Source organism: Vipera berus, assembly GCF_964194415.1.
Source record: "Vipera berus genome assembly, chromosome: 2".
NCBI classification, from domain to species: Eukaryota; Metazoa; Chordata; class Lepidosauria; order Squamata; family Viperidae; genus Vipera; species Vipera berus.
In genome coordinates, this window is record NC_138203.1 from 283,926,426 (window position 1) to 283,942,241 (window position 15,816).

General features: G+C 44.2%; 1 protein-coding gene across 1 annotated transcript; it reads right to left on the reverse strand.

Annotated features, from left to right (window-relative positions):
- Window positions 1-4,850: 4,850 nt before the first annotated feature.
- On the reverse strand, window positions 4,851-14,149 carry LOC308663036 (uncharacterized protein; the record flags this gene model as incomplete). Its single annotated transcript, XM_081319179.1, has 5 exons — window positions 4,851-6,898; window positions 7,407-7,533; window positions 9,161-9,274; window positions 12,251-12,358; window positions 13,772-14,149. The coding sequence occupies 5 exons, from the start codon at window positions 14,147-14,149 to the stop codon at window positions 5,547-5,549; spliced, it is 2,079 nt and encodes a 692-aa protein (XP_081175305.1). The 3' UTR covers window positions 4,851-5,546.
- Between the last annotated feature and the right edge of the window lie 1,667 nt (window positions 14,150-15,816).

Here is a 15,816-nt window from a genome sequence, read left to right on the forward strand (position 1 = left end):
CCACAACCTGAGATCTCTTTTATCTTGAGATCTGTGTGATGAAATAAGTAGACTTTTTCCCCCCAGGATCACCACTTTCAGTGAAAAAAGGCTAAACCACGTCTCAGCAGGGTGACTTGAACCACAGTCATTTCTGTCCTGAGGGCTAACCAGATGCTTGCCCTAATTTCTTAATGTCTGTGATTGCTTACTAAGTCAGCTACATACATCAACATCCCATGGGATTTTTTTTTTCTAGCAGTATGGAAACCGAAGCATTTGCCTCAAGATGAAATGAGCCCCAAAAGATTAGGAGCGGCTGAAAACCTTGCACTGATTTCTTCTTCATACCTGTAATTTCTTACAGAGGCTGCTAAATCCATTAGCGTCCCCCCCATCCCTCCGGATGAAATTCTCTCTCACCTGCCGGCCCTCTCCGGGAGGGTGGGGGGGGGAGGGCGGCAGGTGAGAGAGATAAATATCCAGTTTATATAGTATACAATCAGCCATTCATGTTCAAGAAGCACAAGAATGAATATAAGCTCTATCTTTATTGTAAGAGCACATTAATAAAATCTTGCAATTCTGAAAGCATTTTTCCGATCCTCTCCTTGGACTCTCTGGAAAACTAGGAAGGGTTTTTATGAAATTTCATACCCCCCTCCACCATCACCATGTGGGAATTGAGATATCTTTTGCGTTATGGCCACATTATGTCCAGTCCATGAAAAACTATGTGGGAAGTTAAAAATGTGGGAATAATGTCCCACAAAGTTATTCCCACAGACTATATTACACCCTGCCAACACGTGTTCTCTAGATGCCTTTTCTTTCTAACTGTAAAGAAAACAGAGGCGTAAAAGAGGCTGAAATTGCCTCTCACCTGCCGGCCCTCTCCGGGCGGCTCCCGGGGGGCGGAGAAGGGCGGCGGGCCGAGCAGGAAGCCCTCGGCCAGGGCCACCGCCTGGGCGCAGCACTCCGCCCCGCACTCCCGCAGCCAGCCCGCCAACTCCGGGGGCAGCAGGGCCAGCAGCTGCTCCAGCACCACCCGGTCCAGCATCTAGGCTTTGCCGCTCCGCTCGGGCCGCAGCCACCCGCGGCACAGCCGGTGCAGGCGGCTGCAAAGCGCCCGGGGCCCCTCGTCCTCCCGGGGGCGGCAGCTGCGGAACCACCGGCGCTCGGCCTCGGAGTTGCGGGGCTCCTCAGGAAGGCCTCTCGAGCTGCCGCTTTCCCCGGACTCCCCTCCGCCTCCCGCTTGAAGGACCGCGGGGGCCGCTGCTGCTCCCGCCCACGGAGACCCTCGCGCCTCCATTCGGTCTCCCGTTTCGGCGCAATCCGAACGGGGGAAGCTGCCTTTGAGGCGGCCCTCGGCCACGGCGGACCCTCCCCCGGCCGCTCCTCCCTTTCGCCCCCGCCCCTCTCCCGGTTTCGGGGGGGGCGAGAAGGGGCGGGGCTCCGCTTTCTCAGAGCTTCTGAGGCGGAGAAGAGCAGCTGCAAGTCGCTCCCGCCTCAGGCTCCCGCGCCCTCCTATCCCCTCAGAATCTCGGTCAGAAAGGGCTGCTTCCTACAGAGGCAAAACCTTAGAAGCCCCCTTCGTTTACTGCTCTTGGCTAGAGCGTCTTCTAACACAACCATCGCTTGACACATCCTCTGCTCGGTATTGAGGGCCGGCAAAGGTCTCCTGCGCATTCCGTTTGCAGACGCTCAAAAATCTGTAGAAGTCGGTTAGGCTTGCGTGCCGGGAATGATGGGCACGGAGGAGATAGAGCAGGGCTGGAATGAGCAAAACGCCTTTGAATGGAATTTGGTTTGATTCCTGGGATTTCTCTTTACTCCCCGCCATTTATATACTATATAATTATAGTTATATAAATGTTACATATAAATAAGTAATAACCGTTTTGGGGATTCCTTCAAACCAAGTTGGCCCTCTCTGTTGTCCGTATTAACAGTTAACACTCAATGAAGGAACCCCTTTTTTCTGCAGCCTGCACATCTGCCCTTTTTTTTAGTTTCTATTTCTGCTGGGTTGAAATCTTGATTTTTTTCTGCTTGATCTTTCTTGGCTTCTTGAAGAGTTGATGCGGTTTCAAGGGGCTGCGCTACTTAAAAAAGTTGTCTGCCTAAAGTGGGTTTGTCTCCGTATCAGTTTCTTTTCCAAAATGTGTTGGGAAACTCAAAAGTGGTCAGGAATAATTGCCCTGGCAACTGCCCCAAAAGGGGTTGCCTTCTTGGGGCTAATGTCACTGGATTACGTATACATGTAATTGGGGCACTGAGTAATGACATCACATATACAGGTAGCCCTCGACTTACGACCACAATTGAGCCCAAAACTTATGTGAGAAGTTTAAGTGAGTTTTGCCCAGTTTATGACTTTTCTTGCCACATTTAAGTTAGGCATATCACTCACGTGTTGCAACTTTTTCCCCATTGCTGGCATTGAGGTAGGTGCGGTTTTGATGTGACGCATCTGGCCCATGGGACAGCAGTTTGTCATGCCTGGTTTAAGTGAATTGTTGCAGTTGCTAAGTTAGTAACAGGGTTGTTAAGTGAATTTGGCTTCTCCATTGACTATGCTCGTCAGAAGATCCCAAAAGATCACTTAACCCCTGGACACTGCAACTGTCATATAGACAAACCAGTTGCCATCTGAATGTAAATCACATGACAATGGTGATGGTGCAATGGTCATAAGTGCCGTTTCAGTGCCGTTTAACTTTGAACGGTCACTAAACAAATGGTTGTAAGTCAAGGACTACCTGTAGTTGCTCGGAGTTGGACAGCATATAAATTTAATCAGTATTACTTGTTTGGAACCAACGACATAGTGCACAGGTGTCAAACTCAATTGCATCATATGATGTATTGTGACATTCTTTTGCCTTTGTGGAGCCGGGGTGGCATGGCCTTTGTGTGACACATCCAGCCTGCAGGCCGCCAGTTTGACACCCCTGACATAGTGTGTTATTCAAAAGAATAGTACAAAATGTTTGTAGGTGGCATATGACACCAGTAATATTAGCGAAAATGTTTAAAAATACTTCTAATAATTGTTGGAAATGTATACAAAGGCCAGGTACTTATTATATTTGGTGGACATGCCCCAAAGTAAAAAGGGTTGGGGTTAAAATACATATATGGTTGGAAAAAATGACTAAAAACTGAATTTAAACCAGAACTGTTTTTGTTAGGACTATTAGGAGCTAACTGTGAGGAGAGCAAATATTTAATATTACATGTATTAACAGCAGCGAGAATTGCATTTGCCCAACATTGGAAAAATGAAAACTTACCAACTGAAGAAGAAAATTTTAGAATGTGCAGAAAATCAAGAAAATTTTAGAATGTGCAGAAATGGATAGATTGACTTTAGAGATTAAAGAGAAAGATTCAAGTTTACATTAGAACATGGGATAATTTCTATCAATGGTTAGGAAAACGAACTAGTGAGAAAGGAATGTGATATGTTATTTTGAATACATACTAGTAAGGAGGTTATAAATTAATACTGTCTATGATAACCAATTATATTTACTACTGTTATTATATTAATTATTGTTAGCTAAACATATGTACCCAATGTTCTGTTTGCTAAATATTGAAAATGTTACTGGGGGATAACCCCAGTGTTAACTCCAACCCTGTCCTAATCCCAACCCTGATCCCAACCCAACTCTAAACCCTAACCCCAACCCTAATTTATTCCTAGTCCTATAAAATCCAATAAAATTCTTCTAGAAAAGCAGCAACTGCACTGAGGCAGTCCTTTAGTGTGAGAATATTTGGAAGGACGGAAAGGTTGCATACCACTTTACAGACTAAAAGAATTTTGTTTCAGACAGGGATGCTATTAAATTTACTTACATGGCAACATCACTTTGCAAAGCCCAGGATAGTTAAAAGCAACAGCCTGTTGTTGGGGAAGGCATGTCACACAATAAAGCACGGTGTATAGATTTGTTAATGCTGTGTTGTGCTGTCTCCACTGCTTGGAAAGTAAAAAACCCTCATGAATAAGATTACAAATCAAACAAAATATTTTTGCATATACTATGCAATAAGCTTCTTTCCCATCTGCATTAGATGATGAGTACCTTAGGGAACACCTGCTGCCGGCGTCAACTTCCCTCCGCCCTGTGCGTTCCCACAGAGAGGGACTCCTCAGGGTGCCACCGGTCAGAGAATGTAGATTGGTGGCCCCCAGGGGGAGATCTTTCTCTGTGGGCGCCCCGAAGCTATGGAACCAGTTACCGGTTGAGCTCCGGACGGCGCCCGATCTCCGCTCCTTTCGCCGCGATCTGAAAACATACCTGTTCGAACAAGCCGGCCTGGCCTGAGGGGGGATTGGTGGGGGTTTTTTATTATCATTTTATTGGGGTTTTTATTAATGTATCAACTGTTTTTATGGGCATGTATTTAATTATCTTTTAATTTTTGTAACTCTTGTTTTATTCTTGCCCTGTACACCGCCCTGAGTCCTTCGGGAGAAGGGCGGTATAGAAATATTAATAAATTAAATTAAATTAAATGAGTGATTTGACTGTCTGAATGAAGCTCATTGCATAGATTTATATGATTTCTTCTGTGGACATATTTTGATTTATGTTGTCCTTTCCAAGAAAAGCCCTTTTCACACTCCGTGCATGTATGTAGATTTTCCCCAGTCTGGATTCTTTCATGAGACAATGTCTTGTAACTGTTAAAGCTTTTACCATACTAAAAGTCTTTATATAATCTCTCTCCTGTGTGCATCCTGTGATCGGAAATAATATCACTACTCTCAACTTAATCTCTTTCCACATTTATAATTATATGGTTTTTCAATTGTGTGGATCTTCTGATAGCAAATAAGATTACAGTTTGAACTGAAGCCCTTTCCACATTCTATATGTTTAGTCTTTTCCCAGTATGGATCCTCTTATGACAAATAAATTATCAGTTGTGATGAGCTTTTTCCACACTCTGCATTTATATGGTGTTTCACCCATGTGCATCTTTTGATAGAAAGTAAGGTGCTGAGTGCCGCGTAACAAAGTGAGCACTTGTTACTTGTCCCAGCTTCTGCCAACCTAGCAGTTCGAAAGCACGTAAAAATGCAAGTAGAAAAATAGGGACCACTACAGTGGGTAGGTAACAGCGTTCCATGCGCCTTTGGAGTCTAGTCATACTGGCCACATGACCATGGAGACGTCCTCGGACAAGCACTGGCTCTTCAGCTTTGAAACTGAGATGAACACCGGCCCCTAGTCGAAAACGACTAGCACGCATGTGCGGGGGAACCTTTACCTTTACCTCTAAGGTGCCAGTAGTCAATAAAACTCCATGCATTTATATGGTCCCTCTCCTGTGTGGATCCTTTTTTGAGAATTAAGTTTCCCTTTCTGAGTGAAGCTTTTTCCATACTCCAACCATCTGTGTGGAATCTTTGATGTCGAATAAAATCTCTGTTGACAATAAGGCTGTTTCCACATTCCAAGCATTTATATGGTTTCTCCGTTGGGTGGATCCTTTGATGGGAAATAATACCACTACTCTCAGTGAATATGTTTCCATAGTCTTCGCAACTATATAGTTTTTAATGTGTGGATCCGCTGATGGCGAGTCAGATTAGAGTATCTTCTGAAGGCTGTTCCACATTCTGTGCATTTATATGGTCTCTCTCCTGTATGGATTGTCTGATGAATTTTAAGTTGGCTTTTCTGAACAAAGCTCTTTCCACATTCTGTACATTGAAATGGTTTCTCTCCTGTATGGATTCTTTCATGACTAATAAGACTACTTTTCCGAGTAAATGCTTTCCCACACTGTATACATTTATAAGGTTTCTCCCCAGTGTGGATCTTCTTATGAAAATTAAGTCGTCCTTTCTGAGCAAAGCACTTTCCACATTCTGTGCATTTATGTGGTTTTTCCCCTGTATGGATTTTTTCATGTTTAGTAAGATATTGTTTCTGAGCAAACTGCTTTCCACATTCCATGCATTTATACGGTCTCTCCCCAGTGTGGATCCTCTTATGATCAATAAGTTCTGAGTTCCAACGAAATTTGTTTCCACACTCCATGCATTTATGCGGTTTCCCTCCCGTGTGCATCCTTAGGTGGCGAGTAAGGTCTTTGTAGAAGAAAAAGGTCTTTCCACACTCCATGCATTTATATGGTCTGTCCCCAGTGTGGATCACATTATGACGAATAAGACCTGAGTTCCAAGAAAAGCTTTTTTCACACTCCAGGCATTTAAATGGTTTTTCTCCTATGTGAATCCTTTTATGAGTATTAAGGTCTTCTTTCCAAGTAAAGCTCTTTCCGCACTGCAGGTATTTATGCATTTTATCCCTTGTGTGGCCCCTTTGATGTCGAGTAAGGTGACTGTTGTCAAAAAAACTATTTCCACATTCCAGGCAATTATATGGTCTCTCCCCTGTGTGGATCCTTTGATGGGAAATAATATCACTACTCTCAATGAATGTCTTTCCACACTCCTTGCAATTATATGGTTTTTCACTTGTGTGGATCTGCTGATGGCGACTCAGATTACAGTTTGTACTGAAGGCTTTTCCACATTCTGTGCATTTATAAGGTCTCTCCCCTGTGTGGATCCATTCATGAAAAGTAAGTTGCCCTTTCCAAGTAAAAATCTTTCCACACTCCTTGCAACTATATGATTTTTTAGTTGTGTGGATCCGCTGATGGCGATGAAGATTAGAGTTTCTACTGAAGCTCTTTCCACACTTCATGCATATTTTCATCTCTTTGTTTAGACTGAAATCCCTCTCATATTTTACATACTTTTGTGGTTTGTGCTTCCTAGGCAGCATTTTAGGTAAAGCAAAAGAGAAAGAATGGCTCTTTGAAGACACTGCCATTTGCAGTTTAAATAGTCTAAGCTGGTTGTCGTTCTCATTCTCTAGCCCATCACCTGTTTGGAACAAAAAAACAACAAACCCACCAGAAATTCTCATTAGAATTGGTATGCAAGGGATTTTTCACCCTGAACCAGATTAAGGCTTTGCTGTTGATAGGTCAATCTGCTCAGGCATTTCCATGGAGCATCTAAAGCCTTTCACAAAGCTATGGTGAGCATATCTGCCAAGGCCTTTGCTGTGTTCTGGCTCTGATGACAACCCTGGATAAATTCCCCATGAAGTGCCTCGGCTGGTTTGTCATCCGGGGTTGACAGTTAAAGGAAATGAAGGGGACGTGTACAGGGCTCTTTGCACCCATAGCTCTCCACTGGATATTAGCTACATATTGGTACTATACATCGTGATCCTAATTTTCTTGAGATTAGGAAAAGTTTTACACGTGATGGCCAAGTAGAGTTCTGACCACATTATGCAACTGAAGGCATGTATATCTTCCCCGTTTAACTCCCACTTAAAACACCTTTCCTAATCAATGGAACCCAGAACAAAGGGGGTCCTTACCCAGAGCGTCCATATTCTTAGAAACCTCCAGCATGACTTCACTGCACAAAGCCTTCTGGTCACAATCCAGCAGTGCCCACTCCTCCTCTGTGAAGTCCACAGCTACCTCCTCAAAGAGATCAGTGTCCTAGAAAGAAAAATAAAAACTTTCCCATAAGACAGTCCTCTGCTGTTTTCTTTCTTACTTCTTACTTCCAAAACAGAAAACAAGGCTCTGGAAGAGTCCAAATGGACATTTTCTTATGGGGTAGACATCCACCTTCACCTGCTCCATGCTGCTGTCTTAAAGGCACAAAACATGGCTTAGATGCATCCAAGTTATAGAATGGACTACTTGGGGAGCCCCCTCCCCTGGCCTAGAATAACTGCAAAGGAATAATGCCAAAGCACCTGAAGGCAGGATAAGAAGCAATGGATAGAAACTAATCAAGGAGAGAAGAAACATAGAACTAAGGATAAATTTCCTGATAGAACAATTAATCAGTGGAACAATTTGCCTCCCGAAGCTGTGAATACTCCAACACTGGGAATTTTTAAGAAGAAATTGGACAATCATTTGTCTGAAATGGGGTAGGGCAGTGATGGCGAAACCTTTAGAGACCAAGTGCCCAAACTGCAACCCAAAACCCACTTATTTATTGCTGGGTGCCAGGTGGGTGTGGCCTACTGGGTGGGTGTGGCTGTGGTGGTCATGGAAGATTGGGTGGGTGTGGCCAAGGTGGATGTGGTCACCTCAATGTCGCTCAGGACACCTGTGGGGGGTGGGCAGAGTTGGGGGAGATCCAGGGGGTCTCTGGTAGGTGTGGTAGGTAGGAGGTTCATCCTGCGGGATAAGGCGAGGTAGTGAGGGGGTGCCATTGCCATGGGGCAAGTCAAGAACCGGGGTGGCTGCTGCCTGACACCATCAGCCACAGAGAGGCCAGCAAGTGCATGGGGGCCGACGGTGTCCATCAGTAGCCACAGCCTGCTGGCCCCTCGACTGGCGCACTCTGGGGCTCCGCAGCCCATCGCCAGCAGTTCAAAGAAGCCGCCTCCAAGATGGATGGTTGGCTGACAGCTGAGGAAGCGATGCACTGGGTCATGCCTGGGGAAAAAGAGAGCATGCGAGGCCAGGAGGGACGGGGTGGGGTGGGAAACCAGCCATGCTGGGATGCATCTGGCCACGTGTGACTTCGGCAAGTTAGCAGATGGCTGGTTGAAGGACAGTTACCACCTCCGAGGTATGGCACAGGTGCCCACAGAGAGGGCTCTGAGTGCCACCTCTGGCACCCATGCCATAGCTTTGCCACCACTGGTGTAGGATTTCTGCCTGAGCAGGGGTTAGACTAGAAAACCTCCAAGATCCCTCCATTCCATTCCATTCCATTCCTGTAAGGACTCTGACAATTCCATTCTATTCTCTCACCAAGATGATTTTGTGCAGAGGAATCCCCTCTGACCTTTTCTCACAGAATCAGCATAATACAAATTTCTTAGAAAAGAGGACATACCTACCAGGAATTTTTTACCTGGCCTATTTAAAAATGTTGTAAATGACCCTGGAAATATCAAGTCACTTGACAACAGTCTTACCATTAAAACTGCTTAGCTTTGACCTTGCTATCAGAAATTTGTCTATCCTATAATTTATTTTTAAGTGCATATATTGGTCTATTTGTACAGTGGGCATTGTTTTACTTCACGTGTTGCATTTGGTTTTTAAAGTAGCTCATGAGCAGAAGGACTTTAATCTTTTCACAAGAACTTAAACTTACCTGGCAAGGTGGCCCCAGTTTGATGTTATTGAAAGGAAGCTCTTCAGAATAAAAGGATGGATCTCTTCTTCCCTGGAGCACTGTTGAGATCTCTCCCATGAATGGCTCCTCCAACTGAAAGAATAGCCTGTATTTATGATCCACTTTTTTAGGCCCGGGATATTTGCAGGACCGTCTGCTGCCAGGAATGACCTCCCATCGCCCGGTGCGCTCACACAGGGAGGGCCTCCTCAGGGTGCCGTCGGCTAGACAATGTCGGCTGGCGACCCCCAAGGGGAGGGCCTTCTCTGTGGGAGCGCCGGCCCTGTGGAATCAACTTCCCCTTGAGCTCCGGATGGCCCCGGATCTCCGGTCCTTTCGTCGCGGCCTTAAAACATTTCTCTTCCATCAGGCTGACCTGGACTGACGATAGGGATTTTTAAATAGAATATTTTTTAATATTTTATCATTTTATGATTGGGGCTTGTTAGTTTAATCTTTTTTAACATTTGTATTATTGTGCTTTATTGTTGTTAGCCGCCCTGAGTCCTTCGGGAGATAGGGTGGTGTTGCAATGAGCGACTGATCAGGGTTCTGGCCTCAACTCTTAGAGCCCCGTAACAGGGGTGAGAATTTAGAGGGACCCTCGCAAGGGTGAACACCTTGAATATGGAAGGATCTTGCCCTTTGTCACCGACCCAGTGTGCCGGAAGTTCCGACGGTCACACTTGGGAACTGCGATGATTAGGCAGAGTCCTAGGACAAACTGAGGCACCAACACAAGTTTGCTCAAGGTGAGGGAGCACGGAAGTGCCCGGGGTGGATGGTGTGCCCCCCGAACAGCTCTGGACACCCTCTTTTTATTAGGCTGTTTCATTTGGGAGGGGGGAAAAACACTCATGGAAGGTCAAAGGGAAAACATAACTCATTGTACACATCTGCTAATGAAGAGAGCAAAGGTCATCACAGGAAACAATAAAGCATAGCTTATCATATTACAAATGCTAACAGAGAATACAAGGGTTGTCATCAGTCAAGAAGGCATATCTTGAAAGGCATGACTTGAAACATAACTTGAAACATAGACAATTATAAAAGACAAGTCTTGTTGTAAATGAAGCAAGGGGCAAAGGTTTATCACAGGAATGCAGACTTAAATGGGGGAAGGCAGAGGCCCCATCTTGAAGCAAGGACAACTTCAGGAGACAGGAAACTATATACAGGGCAATTTAAATGAAACAAGTCTTTGTTGTATACACATGTGAATCAGAGACAGGAATGTGGTTGTAAATAAGAAAAGAGTTTTATCACCAGAGGCAGAGATGGAATGTAGGAATGTGGCCTTACAATTGCAGATCAGGTAGAAGTGTTAAACTGAGTGCAGGAATGTGACTTAACAATTGCTAATTGGGGAAAAGGCAGAAGTGTTGAACTTTTAATATGGAAATCAAAAAAGGTCTTTTGCAGGTAGAGGAAAGCAGATTTTGCACTTGCAGAAATATTATCACTGGAGACAGGAAGGGAGAACCTTGTAATTTTTTAATATAGGAATAAAAAGGGTCTTTTGTAGGTCTGGGATTTCTACAGGGTGGCATATAAGTCCCAAAAATAAATAAATAAATAAATTAAATTAAATAAATAAAGTCAACCATATTAGTTCACTTGCCTTACTTTTTTCTCTCCAACTGTACTTTTCAAACTCAAGTCAATATAAGGAAACTTGAGAACCCCTGCTCTGTGGGTGGCTGTTATTTGATAATCGCCTGACACTTTTGTCAAATACTTTATTTCTTCTTTCATATTTCCTCTTTTCCTTCTGATCAGGAGATGCTTCTTTATCTCCTCCCCTTTACCTGACCATTATGGCCTTTTCATTTTATGTGTGTATTTATGCCTGTACTATCTTGTCCTCTTTTTTCTTTAGATTTGGGGGCCTTTATCTCCTGAGAAAGACAGGATCAATATCCCCTTCCTTTGGAGTGGCTTCTCTGTGCTTCTTGCAGTGAGGAAACCACAAACTTGGCAGTTCAGGGGAAGACTATGAAGTGAACACCAAGATGCTTGTGAAAGTAAAATGCATCTCCTAAAAATATTGTGACACTCATTAAAAGCAATTTGGATACTTCATTCTTTCTCATGTCAAATTCCCAGTCTGGCTTAACTTAGTGATAAATGTTTTAAGATAATTTTGAATATATAGAACAGAAAAAATGAACCAGGGAGAATCTTTGCTGCAATGGAATGCAAACGTTTGGCAGATTTGCACAATAAACCAGTTTTGCAAAATGATTCTGAACGATATACAATTTTAATGAATGATATACTCTCCATATCAAAGCACAGGAACATGCAAACTGCAATAATATCCCTAGGTGGACTAAAATAATGATATGCCATAAATTGGGACTAGATCACACTAGAATTAGTAACTGTAATGAAAATCATGACAGGAACTTCCATAACCAAAAACTGCCCACGGACAGACCATTCCCTAAACTGCTTTTTACAATAATATTCTGTGCCATGATTGATAAAAACTGACAGGCCACAATCTGACCGTGCAGGTTCATATAGTCCTTAAGGGTGGGAAGGCCCTCTCTATGTCCTCCATGCTGATGTTTTAAAGGCACAAAACATGACTTAGATGCATCCAAGTTGCAGAATGGTATTCCTTGGGGACCTCCCTCCCCTGGCCTTGAATAACTCACCAAAATCATTTTGGGCAGGGGAATCTCCTGGCCGCATCTCTCTGGCCCAGTAAAATACACATTTCTTAGAAAACAGGAGAGATCTATTAAGAATTCTTTACCTGGCCTATTTCAAATTGTTCACAAACCTGGAAATATCAAGTTATTTCACCAACAGTCTTATCATTAAAACTTGTCAGCTTTGATGTAGAGGTTTTTATATGAGAAATTTGCCCATCCTGTAATTTATTCTTAAGTGGATATACTGGCCTATTTCTGAAGCAATTTTTGTACAATTGGTTTTGTTTCACTTCATGGCTTTTATTTTTCATGTGCTTTTCCAAAGTCTTTTCAAAAATATTAAGATTAAATTGTTCCAACTTATACATTTCCTAATTACATTTCCACTTTCAAATGAACTTACCTGGCAAGGTGGCCCCAGTGTGATGTTATTGAAAGAAAGCTCTTCAGAATAAAAGGATGGATCTCCTCTTCCCTGGAGCACTGTTGAGATCTCTCCCATGAATGGCTCCTGCAACTTAAATAGCCTGTATTTATGATCCAGTTTCAAATAATGTCAACCATGTTAGTTCACTTGCCTTACCTTTTTCTCTCCAATTGTACTTTTCAAACTCAAGTCAGCATAAGAGAACTTGAGAAATCCTGTTCTGTGGGTGGCTGTTAGTTCTTGATTATTGCCTGACACTTTTGTGAACCACAATACTTGTAATAATAATAGTAATAATCAGACAATCTTTTTGGTTATGTTAGTTGGGAAAATCATGTAGGCTTGGAATCTGTATCTCTATTTAGTTTTGCTGAAATGAAGCAATGTAAAAAATGGTAACTATATTCAAAGCATAATTTGCTAAATTATTTTACTAAATATCACTGCTTTTTAAGACCAATGTGCTCACTCCATCCAAATACTGTGAAGCTATGCTTTTGCCTCATAACATCAAACATGTTTTGAAATATGCAACCTAAATACTATTTGGTCCAGCTAAAAACAATTTTCATCTTTTATTTCATAACTACGTATAATCCTCTGTTCGTTCTTTGTACTAACTTGCATTGTGTGAAATACCTGTGTGTAATAATTCTTGTTTCCTGGTTCTAGCCAAAAATATTATCTAGAAGAAATATGTTTCCAACATCTGGTTTGCTTAATAGATCCAGTTCATGAGACAGAGTTCACTTATTTTAAGTTCATAGCTAATGGTACTGACCAAGATTTCTAAAAGGACCAGTTGATGATCCAAGTGAACTATAAACACATATTTTTGTGGATGGGGAAGAGCTATTAGTAGCTAGAGGAGCCCTCTTGGATTCAGGTTTGGGATCTGCTTCCCTGTTTTGGGAATCCTGACTGGAGGAAACAATCAGCCATTCAGCTTCAAGAAGCACAAGAACAACTAACCAGTGGAACAACCTGCCTCCAGAAGTGGTGAATGCTCCAACACTGGAAATTTTTAAGAAGAGACTGGACAGCCATTTTTCTGAAATGGTTTAGGGTTTCCTGCCTTAGCAGGGGGTTGGACTAGATGACCTCCAAGGTCCCTTCCAACTTATTATTATTATTATTATAAGAATGAATATAAGCTCTATCTTTATTGTAAGAGCACATTAATAAAATCTTGCAATTCTGAAAGCATTTTTCCGATCCTCTCCTTGGACTCTCTGGAAAACTAGGAAGGGTTTTTATGAAATTTCATACCCCCCTCCACCCCATCACCATGTGGGAATTGAGATATCTTTTGCGTTATGGCCACATTATGTCCAGTCCATGAAAAACTATGTGGGAAGTTAAAAATGTGGGAATAATGTCCCACAAAGTTATTCCCACAGACTATATTACACCCTGCCAACACGTGTTCTCTGGATGCCTTTTCTTTCTGAATGTAAAGAAAACAGAGGCGTAAAAGAGGCTGAAATTCCCTCTCACCTGCCGGCCCTCTCCGGGGGGCTCCCGCGGGGCGGAGAAGGGCGGCGGGCCGAGTAGGAAGCCCTCGGCCAGGGCCACCGCCTGGGCGCAGCTCTCCGCCCCGCACTCCCGCAGCCAGCCCGCCAGTTCCGGGGGCAGCAGGGCCAGCAGCTGCTCCAGCACCACCCGGTCCAGCATCTCGGCTTTGCCGCTTCGCTCGGGCCGCAGCCACCCGCGGCACAGCCGGTGCAGGCGGCTGCAGAGTGCCCGGGGCCCCTCGTCCTCTCGGGGGCGGCAGCTGCGGAAGCGCCGGCGCTCGGCCTCGGAGCTGTGGGGCCCCTCGGGGAGGGTCGCGGGGGCTGCTGCTGTTGCCGCCCACGGAGACCCCGGAGCCTCCATTCGGCCTCTCGCTTCGGCGAAGCCCAAATGGGAGAAGCTCCCTCCGAAGCCGCCCTCCCTCCGCCCCTTTCCCGAGAAGGGGCGGAGCTCCGCCTCCTCAGAACTTCTGAGGGGGAGAGCAGCTGCAGGTCGCTCCCGCCAAAACTTCCCGCGCTCCGCTGTCCTCCCAGACACCGAGCTAGAGAGGGATGCTTCCTAGACGGGCAAAATTCTGTAATCCTTTGGTTTACTGCTCTCAGCTAGAGCGCCACGCCTAATGCAATTTACCAGCGTTCCTGTCCTCAGAAGCTACCGCGGGCTGGCAAAAGCTCTCTGCGCATGCCTTGTTCCATGCTGACCGTAAGAGGTCAGATAAGGTTTGAACAGGCCAAACGCTTGGTAGGGGAATGAATGAGGGGCTGTGCAGAGTTAGGGGGCCAATACAGAGGGGACGATGGAAGTAGAGCGCAGCTGAAATGAGCCAAACGCCTGTGGGTGAATCCTGGTTTGATTGCTGCTTCTGGGCACCGGGATTTTTTTCTCTCGGAATCCTCTTGAAAATGTGGATGTGGACAGATGGAAAGTGGGGGGGGGGAGAGAGACTTGAGGAAGGACACCGCAAATGTGAGAAAAGGAAAGAGGTGGAGAGCAGGCATCCGTTCTTCAAATTGATACATTATTAAATCAACATAGAAGCAATAAATTCTTTGGGGATTTCTTCGGGCCAGTTTATTGGACCGTTGTGTTGTCTGTATTGTATTGATGACACTCAATGAATCCCCCTTTTTCTATAGACTACAGTCTATCCCAGGGGTAGGCAACCTTGGCTCTTTTATGACTCGTGGACTTCTGGGAGCTGAAGAGTCATACAAAAGCCAAGGTTGCCTACCCCGATCTATCCCATGGGTCTTCAAACTTGGCCCTTTCCTTAGCCAGCGTGCCCGGCTGAGGAATTCTGGGAGTTGGAAGTCCACAAATCATAAAAGGGCCAAATTTGAAGACCCCTGCTTTCTACCCTGTATCTGTATAGTTTCTGTTTCTCTTCTGTTGAAGTCTTGACTTAAGTTACCTATTCTGCTTGATCTTTTCTGGCTGGTTGATTTTTTTTGAAAAGATCTGATTTCAAAAGGTTGCACTACTTAACACACACACACACACACACACACAGAGAAATTGACCTCCTGAAGTGGGTTTATCCCCCTCCTAGGTGGACTCAAATATGGGGCTCTGTATCACTGGCCACGATGACAGGATGAGATAGTGAAAAAGAATACATGGAAGATTGTGGCAGAATTATAGGTCATGGGACTTTATTAATAAAGATCCAAGACTATCAACAGTATACTTTCTTTTCCAAAAATGTGTTGGGAAGCTCAAGTGGTGAGGAATAATTGCTTTGGCAACTGCTCAAAAAGAGGTTGTCTTTCTGGGTCTGATCTCACTCATCCTTCTCCTGGTCAGAAGATAACAAAGGGGAATGGGAAAATTTCTTTAGACAAATCTTAAGAGGAAAGAAAAGCGAGCACTATTGTGTGGGAATTAACATAATTCTGCATTTGATATTTCTATGCAATTTCTGTTTTATATAGTGTTTTTTAGTTAAATTAAGATGGAAGTCCAGGAAGCTACCAGTTCTCTGGTTGGAAAAGATAGTGAGATAGTGAGGGGCAAAAAGCAGGAAACTGAAT